Source organism: Leptonychotes weddellii, chromosome 2 (assembly GCF_054177405.1).
Source record: "Leptonychotes weddellii isolate Sample4059 chromosome 2, ASM5417740v2, whole genome shotgun sequence".
NCBI lineage: Eukaryota > Metazoa > Chordata > Mammalia > Carnivora > Phocidae > Leptonychotes > Leptonychotes weddellii.
The window spans coordinates 89,583,196-89,601,626 of record NC_138370.1 but is presented as its reverse complement, the minus strand read 5'-3'; the positions used below and the strand labels follow the sequence as shown (position 1 = coordinate 89,601,626).

General features: G+C 35.8%; 1 protein-coding gene and 1 long non-coding RNA gene across 10 annotated transcripts in view; one reads left to right on the top strand and one right to left on the bottom strand.

Annotated features, from left to right (window-relative positions):
- The window catches only part of LOC115942825 (uncharacterized), a 455,446-nt gene that overhangs the window by 390,013 nt on the left and 47,002 nt on the right, over positions 1-18,431 (bottom strand). The gene's annotated exons all lie outside the window — the stretch shown is intronic.
- LOC102741513 (N-deacetylase and N-sulfotransferase 3) overlaps positions 1-18,431 on the top strand; it is a 163,769-nt gene that overhangs the window by 125,050 nt on the left and 20,288 nt on the right. For all 3 annotated transcript variants that reach the window (XM_081812939.1, XM_081812938.1, XM_081812937.1), the window contains 3 exons: positions 9,772-9,954; positions 12,487-12,583; positions 16,983-17,106. In XM_081812939.1, coding sequence (XP_081669065.1) covers positions 9,772-9,954; positions 12,487-12,583; positions 16,983-17,106 — 404 coding nt within the window. The remainder of the gene's footprint in view (positions 1-9,771; positions 9,955-12,486; positions 12,584-16,982; positions 17,107-18,431) is intronic.

Here is an 18,431-nt window from a genome sequence, read left to right as displayed (position 1 = left end):
ACAGAGCAAAGCCAGTGGCCCTATTCACCAGGGAACTTATGACAACAAAGACCTTCACCAGTTTTAGAGCTGCTTATTCCATTGCTCCCATTCTGGGAATGTAATTCATAGCTCCACTCATTGCTGAATAAAGCTTTCAGCCTGTCTGACCAAAGAACCTAACCAGAGCACACAGGAAGTCGCACAGCCCATTTAACAGCCCTATGTACCGTGGAATTGAACAGCGAGCACAGCCTGTGGCTTGCCTGGTCTACAGAGCAAAACTGGTCGTTTCTGCAGACCAGGGAATTCCAGGCACACTCAGGCCTGACTGGGGCCCCCTGGGCCCTGGTCTGCTGCCCTGACAGGGCAGAAAAGCTAATTCACAGCCCTACCCCCTACTGAATGTAGTACTCGGTCCCAACCATCTAGTAAACATGACCAGAAGATTCGGGCAACTGCAGAGCCCATCCTACAGCCTTTCTTGGGTATAGAAATAAGCCAGCAGGACAATCCAGCTGTTCTCAACTAGTGGCACAACCCCCCATCCCTGTCCTCAGAGCTTCAACAGTTGCGTCACCCCTGAATACACTATAGCAGGCCCCACTTGCCCAAAGGCATTACCAGCAAACACACCCAGGAACCCAAACTGAGCTGGCCAGTGAAGAACAGTCTCTGCCACAGCAAACTAGTTAAGTCTGGAAGAGGAGTCCCAGGGTGAAAATGTACAGATACAATGCAAGGAGTCAAGGATCATGAAAAATCAGGTAAATATGACCCCCCCAAAAAAAAACCTAATAAAGCTCCAATAACTGACCCTATGAACTGTCAGAAAAAAGAATTCAAAATAATCCCTTGAAGGAACTTAGTGAACTACAAGAAAACACAGATAGACAACTAAAGGAAATTAGGAAAACAGTACATGACAAACTGAGAAGCTTGACAAGAAAATAGCAACCATCAAAAAAGAGGAGAGAGAGAAATCTTAGAGTTGAAAGATACAATAACTGGACTGAAGAACTTAATGGAGTTTCAAAAGTAGACTCAACCTTACAGAAGAAAGAATTAGCAACCTGGAGTATAGGACATTGGAAATTATCCAGGGAAGCAAAAGAAAAAAGAATGAAGAAAACCTATGGGAATTATAGGGCAAAATGAAAAGAAACAGTATTTGTATTATGAGAATTCCAGAAAAAGAAGAGAAAAAGAACAGAAAATATATTTAAAGCAATAATGGCTGAAAACTTCCCAAACCTGGGGGAGGAATAGATATCCAAATCTGTGAGATCCAAAGGATCCCAAATAGGTTAAACCTGTATAGGGATACATCAAAACACATTACAGTTAAATTGTCAAAAGTCAGAGACAAAGAAAGAATAAAATACTTAAAAATAAACTTAACTAATGAGGTGAAATTTCTCTATGCTGAAAACTCCAAGACATTGGTGAAAGAAATCAAAGAAGACACAAATAAATAGAAAGATATCATATGTTCATGGATTGCAAGAATTAATATTGTTAAAGTGTCAATACTACTGAAAGCCATCTACTGATTCAATGCATCCCTATCAAGATTTCAATGGCATTTTTTACAGAAGTAGAAAATATCTCTAAAATTTATTGGGAACAAAGCCTCTAAATAGCCAAAGAAATCCTGAGGAAGAAAAACAAAGCAGGAGGTATCACACTTCCTGATTTCAAGCTATACTAAAAAGCTATGGTCATCAAAACAGTAGGGTACTGGGATAAAAACAGACAAAGAGAGCAATAGAATAGAGAGCCCGGAAATAAACTCAAGCATTTCCAGTCAACTAATATTTGACAAGGGAACCAAGAATACTCAATGGAGAAAAGACAGTCTCTTCAAAAAATGATGCTGGGACAACTGAATATTAACATGTAAAAGAATGAAAGTGGATCTCTTTCTTATACTATTCATAAAAATTAACCCAAAATGGTTTAAGACTTAAATCTAAGACCTAAAGCCATGAAACTCATGGATGAAAACATAAGAACAAAGTTCCTTGACATGGGTCATGGTAATGATTTTTTGGATATGACACCTAAAGCACAAGCAACAAAATAAAATATAAACTAGTGGGACTACATCAAACTAAAAAGCTTCTGCACAGCAAAAGAAACCACCAAAAAGGGAAAAGACAACCTACAGAATGGAAAAAAAAAAAAATTGCAAACTATATGTCTAATAAGGAGTTAATATTCAAAACATATAAAGAACTCATACAACTCAAAAGAAAATAAAAACAAACAACAAACAAAAATAATTTCAAATGGGCAGAGAGTGTGAATAGACATTTTTCCAAAGAAGATATATGAAAAGCTAATGGGTACATGAAAAGATGCCAACATCAGTAGTCATAAGGTAAATGCAAATCAAAGCGACAAAGAGATATCACCTCATGCCTGTTAGAATGGCCATCATCAAAAGAATAAGCAATAGGAAATACGGGCATAGATGTTGAGAAAAGGGAACCCTGTGCACTGTTGGTGGGATTGCAAATTTGAACAACCACTATGGAAAACAGTATGAAGAATCCTCAAAAAATTAAAAACAGAACTACCATATGGTCTAGCAACTCCACTTCTGGGAATATATGAAACACTAACTCGAAAAGGTATCTGTACCCCCATGTTCATGGCAGCATTATTTACAATAGCCAAGGCAAGGAAACAACCTAAGTGTATACTGATGGACAAATGGATAAAGAAGTTGTGATACACACAAACACACTGGAATATTATTCAGCCATAAAAAAGGGGGAATCCTATTACTTGTGACAACATGGATGGATGTTGAAAGCATTAGGCTAAGTGAATTAAGTCAGACAAAGATAAATGCTGTATGATCTCACTTATACGTGGAATCTAAAACCAAAAACAAACTCATAGAAAAAAAAAAAAAAAAGATCAGACTTGTAGTTTCCAGAGTAACCAGAGGCAGGGAGTTGCGGGGGGGAGCAGGAACTAGAGAAAGGTGGTCAAGAAGTACAGACTTCCAGTTATAAAACAAATAAGTGTTAAGCATGTAATGTACATCGTGATGACTAGAGTTAACACTGCTGGATGATATATTAAAAAAAAAAATCGTTAAGAGACTAAATCCTCAGTTTCTCATCACAAGAAAAAATATTTCCATTCATTCTTTTCCTCTTTCTTTTCTTTTTATTGTATCTATAAGAGAAAATGGATGTTGGCTGAACCTATATTTCACAATATATGTAATCAAGCCATCATGCTGCCCTACTCAAACTTACACAGTAATGTATGTCAGTTATCTCTCAATAAAACTGGGGGGAAAAAGACAAATGTCTATAAAGAACAGTAGGAAGTTGAAAGAGTTCTTGCCTGATGACCATTACTCCCTGCTGATCATGGGATGATTAACTAGGGAGATTAAGGAGAGTGGAGATGAAACAGAAGGCCTCAAGAGCAGGAGGAAAGACTGAAATAGCTGCTGGAGTGAACTGAAGATCATGAATAAGAATAGCCAATAGTATGGAGGTGTCACTGAGATTGGGGACCATGTGCTTATGTGACCTGAAAAGTTCCCATTATATGTTTTTTTCTCTAGTGTGCTGAACAATCCATACGTGGAATGCAGAAACTGAAAGAATTGAATGAAAAATTGATATGAAGTCTCAGATTTGTAGAACACTGAAAGCAAAAAGATGATCTGGGATATCTGAAGGTCATAGTAGGAGAGGAGTTCAAATTGTTGACCACAAAATCTTGCCTGCTAGAGGAAGTGATCAGATGGACATTAACAGATGCAGAAAAAAATGAAAGAATTAAGATCCTAGAGGTATAGATAAGTTTGATGAACTGCTGAAAGGAAGCTATAAATGAGAAATGGTATTCCTCCAAAATACTAATAATATATCAACAATAACAACAATAAATAGCTATATTTACTAAGTAATTACTATGTGTCAAGCAGTTCTTTAAATGTTTTGTTTCATTGCACTCAACACAACAACAGTTACTATTTTATACCCTTCTTTTTTCTTTTAGATGAGTATATTTAAATGACTTGCTAAAATCAAAGAACCAGTAGGTGGCAGGACCCACTTTTTTTAAAATAAAAATTTGGCATTTTTATTTATTGTTTTACATTTTTTATTTAAATTCAATTTAGTTAACATATAGTGTATTATTAGTTTCAGAGGTAGAATTTAGTGATTCATCACTTACATACAACACCCAGTGTTCATTCCTTCAAGTGCCCTCCTTAATGTCCATCACCCAGTTACCCCATCCCCCACCCACCTCCCTTCCAGCAACCCTCAGTTTGTTTCCTAGCATTAAGAGTCTCTGTGGTTTGTCTTAACCACCCATGCAGGCCAAAGTCAAAGGCCTAAAAGATATAGTTTATTTACAAAGGAAGTTTCACAGGAAACAGAAGCAAGAGGGTGGTGGAGTAAGTGAAGGCTAGGCAGAGTTCAGGGAGAGGAATACAGGCAAATGGGGATAAAGTTAGAAGAGATGAGAATCAATCATTAAGGAGGCCCACAATTTGAATGGTGCTAAGGAATTACCAGAATGAATGGCACTGAAAAAATAACTAACCCTAGATTTTCCCCACTTTCCAAATGAAATGATCGGTGCCAACTCAAGGCACATACTATATATCACAAGCAGTGCAGAGAATAAAGTTGAAAAGGTGCTGTGGCAGCCCCAAGGAAGTGAACAATCTAGATACAAATAAAACAATAATTTTGTTAAAGCATAATACAAACCAGAGTAAGAAAATGTTGTAAAGACCTAACAGTAGTGCTCTGGAGCTCATACTGTTTTTTGTTTTTTAAAGATTTTATTTATTTATTTGACAGAGAGAGCGCGAGAGAGGGAACACAAGCGGGGGGAGTGGGAGAGGGAGAAGCAGGCTTCCCACTGAGCAGGGAGCCCGATGCAGGGCTTGATCCCAGGACCCTGGGATCATGACCTGAGCCGAAGGCAGATGCTTAACGACTGAGCCACCCAGGTGCCCCAGGAGTTCATATTGTTAAAAGATTGAATTTGCTTGGAGAGATCTGAAGAGGTAGTTATAACAGGCTGGATATATAGAATTGAGAGAGGTAGAAGAGTACAGAGAGAAGAAACTGCATAAACAAAGCCGTGGAGGTCAGCAGGACCAGGGAGCCCCCAGGAGCAGTAAGAAGACTGGTGCACGAGGAACAGAACGAGGATACGAGGGAAGATTGAAAAGGTCACCTGGGACCATGTCGTCACTAAGGATGACATCCCGAATTTTATTTAATTCAGAAGGCAATGAGGAACTATTTGTGGGTTCAAACTGGGAAATTATAGAATAGGAGGTTCAGGCCCAGAGCATCATTAGAATAGCCTTTTAATCAAGATTTTTTTTTTACTTATTTTCCAGAAAGAGATGTGCTTATGTAATGGAGTACAATCTTGACAGTGGTGGGACTCATATATTTTTCATGATAAAAATGAGATTTCCAAAGTTTGATCACTGCCCCACAAAAATAAACTGTTTTCCTTATTTTTCCCCCAAAGAATTACAGTATGCTTGTCCTCTGCCACACAACATTTTTAAATGCCATGAAATAAAGTAAAAATGAATAGGCAAGGCAGTCTTTTAAATGGAGAAGTTATAAGGTAATATGCATCTGAGAGGTACATGTGGAAATGGAGAAGAATTTTGCTTTGGTTAAAAAATAATAGTAATAATAATAATAATAAACATAGGATTGAAGGGGAATTACAAACCAATTGCACATGTCTATATGGACCAGATCTCCTTCTTTTTTTAGCAATTTTCTGTGCATCTATACACGTATGTCAGCAGTACAGAAGCCTTCAAAAGGCATGGCCAAGGGCACTTACCAAGTTGTTCTTTGAGCTAGGGATAGCTCTAAGGCTAGGACATCAAAATATACTTATGGACTTAACAGGACATGTTTGTTTTTAAAATGTACTCAAAAGGACCACTACAGAAAAGCCAATGGTTTTGGCAAATGGAATCTTTTCTGTGAGAATAAACAATGGTTCTGGCCAGTTTTCCTCAAACTGTATTTCAGTGGTACCTGCATCAAGACACCTGGGATGATTTTCTCAAATGCAGGTACCAGGGCACCTTCCAGACCCAGCAAATCAGAATCACTGAATGTAAGGTCTGGTGATCTGAACTCTTATAAACTTCCTAGGGGATCTGTTATATATGTTCAGGCTTTTGAATCTTTGCTCACCTGGAAGGATACCCAAACAAAACTGCTTGGCTGAAGGACAGGAGTGGGAGGCTGACATTTTTCACTGTAAATTCTTATGTGCCTTTTGAATTCTGCATTTTTTCACAAACAATACTTACAAGAATGAGCATGATATATTTATATTTTCGCACCCAGAACCAGGCAGAGCATCTGGCAGTACGCTAAGAAAAATGTTTGTGGATTTGGTCATAAATGGCATAGTTTATAATAATTATTAGAAGTAACACACTTTTTTACACCCCTATTTACTCTCCCCTCCCCTTGACCTCAAAAGAAACAGATTACTGCACTGTCAACTGCTTTTGCACCAGGACCCGTGTTTTGCTCCTTATTCTTCTTGGTAGTGATTCATGCATCTCCAATACCTGGAACTTACTAGATTCACATGGTTGAGGCTAGAAAGTGAGATAAAGTGAGTGCCCACATCTTTCTCTTAGCCACATTTTTACAAATGATAATCTGTTTCCTCTCCCATAAATACCAGTGTATATGATATTTGGCATTTAGCTTTTGCTTTTTACAGAAAAATAGTCATAGTGAGTATGTTGTTATACATGTCTGTATCTATCAGGCTAGAAAGAATTGTTTTCAACTGTTAGATCAAATTTATATCTTTGGCAGAGTTTCCAATGATTTGAGTTTTAAGCAGCTAATTAGTCCTTTTGGTAACAACTAATTACTTAGAGTATGCATGTAGCAAAAACTGTTGTAGAAATGCAATTGTAACTTCTTTGACATTTTCTTTCTTATTGGATTCTACATGTATGATAAAGATAATTTATTTTGATACATTTATCCTTTTTAAAAAGGCAAACAAACAAATCCTTAGTTCTGAAGCACTCTTAAAATTATAAAGGCATCCTCTCTAGGGAAAGACTAGTATCTATTTTCCTTGCACTGGTAACCCTTTCAAGCTTCCTTGTTTCTTTCTATTCCAGCAGAAACTGTTGCCAAGAAATAAAGTGACATTACAGTTGTCATAGGTCATAACAGGAGTAAGAAAGAAATACTGTCTGAAAAGCAAACTAATTATTTTACCACAACTTTGTCATTATATGTCTGTTCTCACTAGTCCGGTTGTTTGTTGTGCATACCTTCCTAACTAAAAATTAATAAAACTTGGAGAGGTTACATGTTCAGCAAGAGATATAGAATATTCAGTGTGTAGAGAGAATATTGTGATACACACACACACCATTTAAAAAGAAATTATTTTATGTCCTGAACAATTATATCCCCTTCATGGCCTTGTATTTCTTAGAAAAACAAAACAAATCTCAGGCTTGAGTCCAGAGTCTGAAAATGTCTTGAGGTAACACACACTACAAAACCATCACTTTGAAACAGCCCTTTTGCTTATGGTGCACTTTGAATTATGTTAAAGTAGATATACAAAAAAAAGAGTTGAAAACCTGGGGAAGGTTCCATGGCTGGTGGCTAAGTAGCTTTTATCTTACAGGATTAAGTTCAACACCTTCTAAGTATTACCTTAATTCTTGCCAATCAGGTTAACTTTCAGCAAAAGCAATGTCATTAACTAGCTCACAACTCATTCTGGATTGCTTCTGTCTTTAGCAGACAGAGTAGCATTTTTTAACTTTATATACTGATATGGGTAAAACAGTGACACTCCGCTTTAAATGTCACAGAATAAAATGTTTTCTGGGTTGAAAAGTAAACTCAAAGGGAGTTCAAATGTATTAGTATCATAAAGTCACTCTCCACATTTCCCATTTTATGCCCAATGCAGATCCTATTCAAGTGAAATACAGACACATAGAGGTATTGATAAATCTCTCACAAATAAAGCAAGAAATATAAACTAGTGGCTAAGTGGATTAACATATATGTTACATTGTATTAAAGTTTTTTCATGTAATAAGCAACTTGAAGTATTTTGCTGTTGTTGAGCTGCACTGAAAAATGTGGCATATAAAACAAATGATGAAAGACTGCCTCTAAAAAACATTAGAAAAGAACTTTCAAATGTAACATGATTGTCTTGAGTGTCTCAATAGGTGATTTTTTGATAAATTTTGGAGGAGAAAAGAAAGGGAAACAAAAGTCATAGAATCGAAGCTACTACAAAAATAACCAGAAGGTTAAATTTTAGAAGTCTCATTTTTCAGAAATACCCAAAATGATAAAAGTCTTGTTTATCAATTCCATGACCGCATCAGTCTGCTGGTAGCTATTTAAAGTCACCCTCAAAGTATTTTATTTGTGAAAGTTCTAGGATTTAATATATGTTCAGGCAGAGTGAATAGAAATACAATTAAATATTCTTGATCACAGTTGAAGCTTTTCATATAAAAGCCAACAGGACTTATTCTATAGAATAAAAGATATCACTGTTTCCTCTTATTCATAGTTGTAATTAGATTTTTTTCTGATTCATTGTATCAAATCTTAATATAACCATTCTCTCATCTCTGCTACTTCACCTCAATAAATTTCCTTGAATATTTCTTTCAGTCTCTAATGAATGAACCTATTATATTCATTATGATGATGATTATAATAACTATTATTACTATTCATTCACACGACATTATATATTTCAGGAAAGTACTATTATCACATGAATTATTTTTATGATCTTTTTTATAGCAGCATAAATGTGACAGTGGTTTCTTTGCCATTGAAAATCTCATGCAAAATTGTTTCCGTTTGTCAACACTTCACCAACAAAAACTATCTGCATTCACTTGAAGCAATAGCTTCTAAAAAGCCCATTCTACATTCCAGACCAATTTAATCAAACCTGCAGAATTTAAATTTACTTTATTATGGAGAAAATGCTGTGATTTTGTTTTCAATGCATGAATTCAATCTAGGTCAGCTGCTTTCATAGGAAGAGTTGATTTTATCTAGCTAAACACTGAAAACTTGTCTTAAAGGAGGTATCTGATATTGGAAATAATAAACCCAATGACTATGGAAATGAGTTTGAGAGTGTTATTGATGGAAAATAGTTAATACCTATTTTAGCAAAAATTTAGTCCCTAGTCTTGTGTCATTATGGCCTCTAATAAATACAAATCAGAGGATATTCAGTTCATGCTGATAATGGTGATACACTAATCATTTACATTCTTTAACTTGAAATATTATATTGTAAGCCAAATTAAGTAGATTGAAATTATAAAATTCCAATCTCCTGAGATTCTGCTGCCACAAATTATGAATAGGTCACTGATGTCATGAAGCCACTATGTGTGAGCATCTAGGATGTTATTCAGCATCAAACTAATTGCACCAACATGGATATATAGCAGTTGGACTTGTTTTGTTGTTGTTGTTGTTATGAAATATATTAAAATCTCAGAAAAAAGTGTTCACCAAGTCTTACTAATAACACATCCTCTAATATGCATTAATATAATGAGAGTATCTGGGATATGCCCACAATTCAGAAACACAGCATGAACTGAAACCCTGGGCAAAGACTACTGAAGAAAAACTAGCATTGCTATGATTGCACTGCCCCCTAGGGTTAAAATAACTTGTGTTTACACTGAGGTCCATTTGCCTTTTTCAGATCAGCATTTTCATGACACATTTGTCCAACTATGGGAATGACCGCCTGGGACTATATACATTTGTTAATCTGGCCAACTTCGTGCAGAGCTGGACCAACTTGCGACTTCAGACTCTGCCTCCCGCACAGCTGGCTCACAAGTATTTTGAGCTCTTTCCTGATCAAAAAGACCCTCTCTGGCAGGTAATATTGCTTCAATAATTGGTATAACTAATTAATCCCATAAACATATCTTGGCGTTCTATGAGATAATCCAAATCTGAAAAGTGAAGGCATTTGGAGGGAAAAAATAATAAATTTTGGAAATGTTAGTAGATTTGAGAAACTACTTCCTGAATTGGAGTCTTTTTTTATTTTTTTAAGATTATATTTCTTTATTTGACAGAGAGACACATAGCGAGAGCAGGAACACAAGCAGGGGGTGTGGGAGAGGGAGAAACAGGCTTCCTTCGGAGCAGGGAGCCCGATGCGGGGCTCGATCCCAGGATCCTGGGACCATGACCTGAGCTGAAGGCAGATGCTTAACGACTGAGCCACCCAGGTGCCCCAAATTGCAGTCTTATATTATTGCATCATAGTGGGCTAAATTCTCTGTTCCTATGCCCATTAGGAATTATGAAATTCTGAAAGCCCAACGAGGGGTTCAATGGATATAATGTTTTCAGTCAGGAGTGAGGGATCAATTCACAGATTGCAGTCAGCTAAAAAGAGCAGAAGAGTGGTAAACAGGTTGTGTGCTAGGCAAGTTCCAGGCCATCTGGCTCCAGAGGCTGTGCTCTTTTTTTTTTTTTTTTTTTTTAAAGATTTTATTTATTTGACAGAGAGAGACACAGCGAAAGAGGGAACACAAGCAGGGGGAGTGGGAGAGGGAGAAGCAGGCTCCCCGCAGAGCAGGGATCCCGATGCGGGACTCGATCCCAGGACCCTGGGATCATGACCTGAGCTGAAGGCAGTTGCTTAACGAACTGAGCCACCCAGGCGCCCCAGAGGCTGTGCTCTTAATCACTATTCTATATGAGAGTTACTGAGCTACTAGAGAGTTCTAACAGAGCTGATGGTACAATAATAACAATCATCAGAAGTGGAACTGAGTAAATTTCACAGACTGAAGTCGCAGTAAGCTCTGAACTATATACAACTCATTCAGCTTTGAATGTAAGCTAATTACCACCTGACCACAAACAGATAACTTCAAGAAGAGACATAACTACACATTTTAGAATGTGAAAGAAGGTGCTTGTGGAATTATCACTACATATTACTTTTTTTCTTAACCACTACAAAATATCACCAAATGTTAGCCACTGGAAAGACATGAATTTTCCTGCTGATTTAACACCTTATTTTTTTTTTTTAAGATTTTATTTATTTGAGACAGAGAGAGAGAGAGCATGAGCGAGGGGAGGGGCAGAGAGAGAGGGAGAAGCAGACTCCCACTGAGCAGGGAACCCGACATGGGGCTCCTTCCCAGGACGCTGAGATCATGACCTCAGCTGAAGGCAGGTGCTTAACCTTAAGACTGAGCCACCTAGGTGACTCAACACCTTATTTTTAAACTGAAGTCATTATTATTTCAGGTGACAGGTTTGAAACAACTTTTTTCCAGAACAACAACCAAAAAGAACACCCTCACTTTAGTTTTAACTAATCTGTTGCTTAATGTAAATAGTTTATTTAACCACACACACCTATAGTATTAACTGAATAGAAACAGAGTACTGTCCTGATTGCTATATCTGAAATAGTATTAAAGGGTACTTCAATTCTTCACATAATGTGCACTTCACAGTTGAAATTAAGGATATTCTAGATCCATCTTGCATAGTGGTTTTGGTTCATGTACTATACACCAAAAGCAAATCCCTAAGGTAGTAATTCACCTTCATTTTACTCTTTTGCTGAAATTTAGTGCTTTTTAGCATCATAATCTGTAAAGTTATAGTTTTACATATACATTTACTGACCTCTGAAGGCTACTGAAAGGAATCTGCTATCTCTTTAAATAGTATTATTATGGCCAGATGTGTACCTCTTTGAAACGCAGCAAAATAGCTCAAAGTTATTGAGAATAAAAATCTTACACCTTATATTTCACTTACTTACTGAATGGTGAGAGTGTACCTTCTTTTACGTTAGCAGGGAACACAGCCTCTGCCCAGCACTACTTTGGAGCTGTTTTCAAACATACACACACACAATTAAGACATAGAACTGCTGAAAATGCAGAAAAAAAAAAAATTAAATCCTCAGTGCTGTGAGGCTGTTAGCCACAGTGGAAATGCCTCCTCTCCCCCAACCCCTCAGTAGACACTCAACTTCAGGATGGAAAGGAATTACTTAAAAGCTTCACTGATGCCACTTCAAGGCCTTCGTTTAAAAGAAGCCACATGGCTTTTTTTTTCCTGGAATATCTTTTTAAGGACAGAAGTTGAAAAACTCAGGATGCCTGGGTAGTTCAGTCGGTTGAGCATCTGACTCTTGATTCCAGCTCAGGTCATGATCTTAGGGTCATGAGATCAAGTCCCACGTTGGGCTCCGCACTCAGCAGAGAGTCTGCTTGAAATTCTCTCTCTCCCTCTCCCTCTGCCCCTCCCCCTACTCTCTCTCTCCCTCTCTCTAACATAAATAAATAAATCTTTTTTAAAAAGCTGAAAAACTCTAGCACACAATGGACACTCACAAAAAAATACATCTCTATATTCTTCTCCCATTTAGAATCCTTGTGATGACAAACGCCACAGAGACATTTGGTCGAAAGAAAAAACCTGTGATCGCTTACCAAAATTCTTGGTAATAGGACCCCAGAAAACTGGTGAGAGCTTTTTGTTATGATTAACCAAACAGTGTAAAACTCCCAATGACTAGACAGTAAGTTCTAGTCACAATGAGTTTTCAAAATTCCTATAAATACTGATGAATAAATAACACATTTTGTTCTCTGATCTAATATGTTTAGCTTGATAATGTACTTAAATGCTTGTCAAGGAATTTTTTAAGTGAAAAAGATGAAAATAAGTGTCATATGGTTTGAATATCTAACAGCCAATCTGGTAGCAAATGGTAATTTTTTTCCAAAGACCTGAATTGAAAGGTGTTGTCAACACTTCTAAAATCAAAACGAATCACATCTTGAGAAAGTGACTGACAGGATTTCATCAAAAGTCAAGATAAACACATATAAGTATCTATAACTCTTTATAAGCAGGCCCTTCCAGAAAAACAGACTCTTCCTGCCATCTTCCTGATATAGTTTATTTCTAAACTATTTTTTGCAGAGATGACTATTTTCTAAAAATCGAAAGGATGCTTGACAAGCAGAATTCCAGACATAAACAAAACTTTGTGCTAACAAAGGTATTTATTCACACCCAGGAGAAATCTTGCACCTTTTCTTAAATTGGCATGCAACTTTTTCCCCATAAACTTCTTGTTTCTTTAAGAATCGGTATTAAAATGAAGCCCAGTGGAAACTTTAAAATGCCAGACATACATGCTGTATCCTGCATGATAAATTATTTGGGGCTCTTGGATTCTGGCTTCACAGAAAACAGCCATTTCAGCCATATGCCTTTCTGAGGGGAATACCTTCTTTCTCCTCATTTGTCCAAAAATAACTGGGGAAGATTTTATGTAATGTACACAGAGAGTTTAGCCTATTCATTTTCTCTTGGTCCCATTTGCCAATATCAATTTGAAAACAATAATAAATATGGTAAAAACTTTTCTCATCCTTATTTATTTCATTTGTCTGTATCTATTTAAAGTCAAGAGACAACTAGAAAAACATTTAAACTGAAGTCTCTTCAGGAACTCCCACTGTCATTACTGATCACATCTCTCTGAAGCTTGGCATATCAAATTCACTTCAGAAAGCCCTGCAGGAAGTGCATCCTCTTGTTTCCTGCTAGATGTGCAGACATTTTAAAATCAGGGTTAGATGGCAGAACCATTACTTGCCATCTTAAACTCGGCTGGATTTCCAAATGTTTCGTTACAATTGTATATGACATTTACCTTTGGAAGAAAATTTTTTATCTCCTTTTTATAGAAACTAAATTTTTTCCCAGTTTTGTAGTGGTATAGTTTACATGCAATAAAATTCACCAATTTTAGTGCAAATTTTGATCAATTTTGACAATCGTGCACAGTTGTATAACCACATTGACACTTCTGTCTCAAAAAAAAACAAAAAACAAAAAAACATTTCTGTCTCCCTAAAAAGTTTCTCCATCCACATCCCTTTGCAGTCAATGCCCCTCCCAATCCTCAGTCACAGGAAACTACTTTCTGCTACTACAGTTTTGCTTTTTTAGACTTTCATATAAATGGAAGCATAAAATGTGCAATCTTTTGTGTTTGACTTCTTTCACTTAAGATAATGCTTTTGAGATTCATCCATGTTACTATGTATAGCAATATTTTATGAAATTGATTTTTTAGATTTTTTTTTTTTATTTGAGAGAGAGAGAATGAGAGAGAGCACATGAGAAGGGGGAGGGCCAGAGGGAGAAGCAGACTCCCTGCTGAGCAGGGAGCCCGATGCGGGACTCGATCCCGGGACTCCAGGATCATGACCTGAGCCGAAGGCAGTCGCTTAACCAACTGAGCCACCCAGGCGCCCGAAATTGATTTTTTAAATGGAGAAACATCTTCTGATCAGTTTCATAAAAATTAAACAGCTTCATTTTAACTTTAGTTTTTATCAAAAGCATTTTTCTGAATAATTTTGCATAGATGTATAGTCTTCTGCATATTCAGATATTTTTAGTGTTGAAACTGACAAAAAATAAAACAAGCTTTATGGATGGTTATTTGAATGGGTGTGTCTATGATTAAGTGGTTGTTTTATACACATACACACATTATACACATTCAAACACACACACACAGAGAACAGTTTACTCAGACCCAAGAATATGTGAAGGTAAAGACAGAATTCAGAAACACAAACTAACAATTTTTTGACCACTGTAAATTATATTATGCCTTTTACTGACTATATAAACAATTAGATATCTATTTTTTCAATTTGTCTTATTGATGCTGGTCATGCTATTAAAAGCAAACATGATTTAATACAATTCTTAAAACTCAGAAAAGAATGTTTCCAGTTGATCTAAGAAAGGAATTAATCTGTTTTCTTTTTTCACATAATGGTCATACTTCCTATCCTCACAAAGAGTTTATTCTTTTCAATTTTTTTAACGCATTACTGAATTTTATCTCATAAAAGTTGTTATTTTAAAAAATACTTGGAGCGCCTGGGTGGCTCAATCTATTAAGTGTCTGACTCTTGATTTTGGCTTAGGTCATGATCGCAGGGCTGTGAGGTAGAGCCCTGTGTCAGGCTCAGTGCTAGGCTTAAGATTCTCTCTTTCCCTCTCCCTCTGCCCCTCCCCACCACATGCACTCTCTCTCTCTCAAGTAAATAAATAAATATAAAAATTAAATAAATACCTTACTAATATTGAGATATGAAGCTACTTAAGTATTTCATATAGGTTATCTTATTTGACCCTCCTGAAACCCTGATAGCTAAGTATTTTCCCCCCACTACACAAATAAGAAAACTAAGCCTCAGGTTAGATATTTTTGTTCACATTCACATAATTGGTAAGTGTTAGAAATAAAAACCTGATCCTAGAATTTACCTGACTCTAAAGACCATGCTCAAGAAACCTTTATTCTACTCTGAATTTCAAGTATGGAACATTTTTCCTCCAATAAGTCTTAGATTTTGTTCCACATTTCTTTTAAGTCATGATTCTCAAAGTTTACTGAATCAGAAAGTCTGGGATAGGTCTCAGTTCTCTGTTTAACAAGCCTTCCAGGTTAATCTAAGGCATGCTAAAGTGTGAGAACCACTGTTTTAGGTCAGGCTTGTGAAGAACATTTTTATTTTGTATACCATAGATAACTATGTTTCATTCCCTATAGTTACCCATGTATACAGATAGAATGTTCATTGTTTGGCAAAGATAGTAATCTAGGAACACAGCCTCTTTCAATTCACTGTTTTAGACAATTTTGCTATTGAAAGAGTTATTTTAACAACTTTTCTGTTTTAAATACAACATTAAATAAAGCTTGTCAGAGAGATAAGAATTTTCAAAATTTAATATTTAATATAAATTTAATTTATTACTAAGCAAAATTAGAACAGTGATTTCTCCAACTGAGAAAAATATTATAAGGCTGTGTCTGAAGACCATTGCTAGCTATTGACCTGGAATATAATTAACAGGTCCCTCTCCATCAGATTGTATAATAATGTAAATCACATTAGAGCAGAGAAGTGAAAACTAGAATCTTAGGAATACTGAATACATGGACCAGAAATATTATGATTTTATAAACACAGTTACAGTTACAAGCACCTGATTAAATTTTAGGCAAACTGAACTCAAATTGCCTTACTTTTTCTTGTGCAATCTAAGCTATACCCTTTAGCTCATAATTTAGGCTCTAATATACTAATTTTACAGTTTATAACACTGCTCATTTTGAAAAAAAATCACACCCTTGATTCCTAATAGTCACAAATCTATATGGGCACCTGTGATATGCCATTCTCTTTCCAAAACTGCAGATTTTATAAGTTATGTCACTAAGAAAGGACACAATTTTTTTTCAAAAAAATGATTTCTGACATCACTTTTTAGAAGTACATTCAAATTTTAAAAAAACTTGTTGAAAGTTTAAACTCTGTCTCAAATTTAATAAGCTCTCTTGGGCCTCAGGAAGAACTTTCTAGGAGAACTCAAGTACTGGTTTTGGTGATGTAATATCTTATATGAAACAATGATATCTTTCATTTATATAATGCTTTATTAATATCAAAATATCTTCAGGCACAATATGACATGTCATCCTCAGAGAAAGCTTATGAAATAAGCAAGGCAGGTGATTTTCTACTGATAAAGCCAAGACAAAGAGAAGCTAAAAGCCAAAGTCACAAACCAAATCAGTGATAGAGATGTGGTCAAACAGTTCCCCCAGCGGGCCTCTTCTCATCACATCATACTTATCTCCAGTTTTTTAGAATTTGCTTCTTTTAAAATGCTGGTGATCTATTCAGTTTAATTCAAGGAGTACTAATAGGTATCTGTTTGGATCATTACAATACTTAGTTTATTAATGACTTTGAAATGCTAATAGTAGGAAACTTTGTTTTCATTTCTTTAATTTCTAAACCTCTATTGTCTTTTCAGGAACCACTGCTTTGTATTTGTTCCTGGTTATGCATCCTTCCATCTTTAGTAACTCCCCCAGCCCAAAAACCTTTGAGGAGGTACAGTTCTTTAATAGAAATAACTACCACAGGGGGATTGATTGGTAAGATGGGTTATTAGTATAAATCTAAAAGTATATGTACTGTGCACAGTATAAAATTAGTGCTAATATTTATAAACATATAAGTTTGTAGCCACAAACAAAAGTTATCCTCTGTGCCTTGGAAATGGATTGAATAAAATGAAGAAGCACAGAAATTATTCATAAGAAACTTTTCTCAGTTTGTTGAGGGACTTGTCACCTCAAGAGGCCCATATGTAATTTCAATTTGCATTAATTATCTTTGATGGTAATTACAGATATAAAGTCAGAGAAATACCCTAACCCCAGGAATTTCATTCCTCTCCACTCTTAAGAAAATACTTTCATAGCTTTCTCTTCTTGTGTACTTTGCATTACAGTGATGCTACAGTCCACGTACATAATTTTCTATTTTGCTTTGGCATAAAAGGTAAATAAATAGAACTAGAAATGTGTATATATTTTATAAGTGATGAAAACTATAATAAAGCTATCAACAATATACAAAATTTAATTTTTGGTCTTTGAATTGAAACCGGAACTATATCAACCATCTGAGGAAAATAGTTAAATTAAAAGTTAAAATGTCAAATATACACAAAATACAGTAATATAGTAGGAATAGATACTGCACATGAACATGTTAATAATAAAATATATCTATAAGTCTTGCTGTTAAGGTAGAAATTCTAGGCAGACAGTGATATAAAAGAGTGGAATTATTATAATAATTCTAGAGCATGAACATAAACATTTTGCATGTATTTTAGCATAAAGAGTTGTTATATATTAACTTATGTTGTCAGATTGCATGATCTCAATTTTATAAGTATCAACCCCCTCGAGAGTTGCTTGTGTGTAGTCCAAAAGGAAAGAAATGTGTTGAGTATAATTTGAGCAGCTACTAGGATTTACATATATTCTAATTGTAATATCCTTCACTGCCAATTCTTCAGTACAGGACTTGATATTGATTAATTGTGTCATGTTAAATAACAACTGTGAGAATCAAGAAAGCATCAACTACTTCAGCTGCTATTTGACCAGTGACTCAAATATATATGCCTGTATATGGTAGAATAAATCTACATTAATATCAGGACTAAAGGGAGTGATGAAAAATTGCTTTAAAAGTGGAGAGGAATGTAATACTTGGACAAGAATTGGACCCTGCTTTTTCCATGAGCCTCTGGGGCCAGGCAAAATCAACACATTATAGGTCCAAGATCCAAAACTGCATGAGGAAGTTTTTAAGGCCTAAACTGTTCCAGGTATAAAGAGGACTGCTGGGAAAGTGGGACTATTTTTAGAAACTAAAAGCTATCAGAATTCAGTACTTTCTGCCC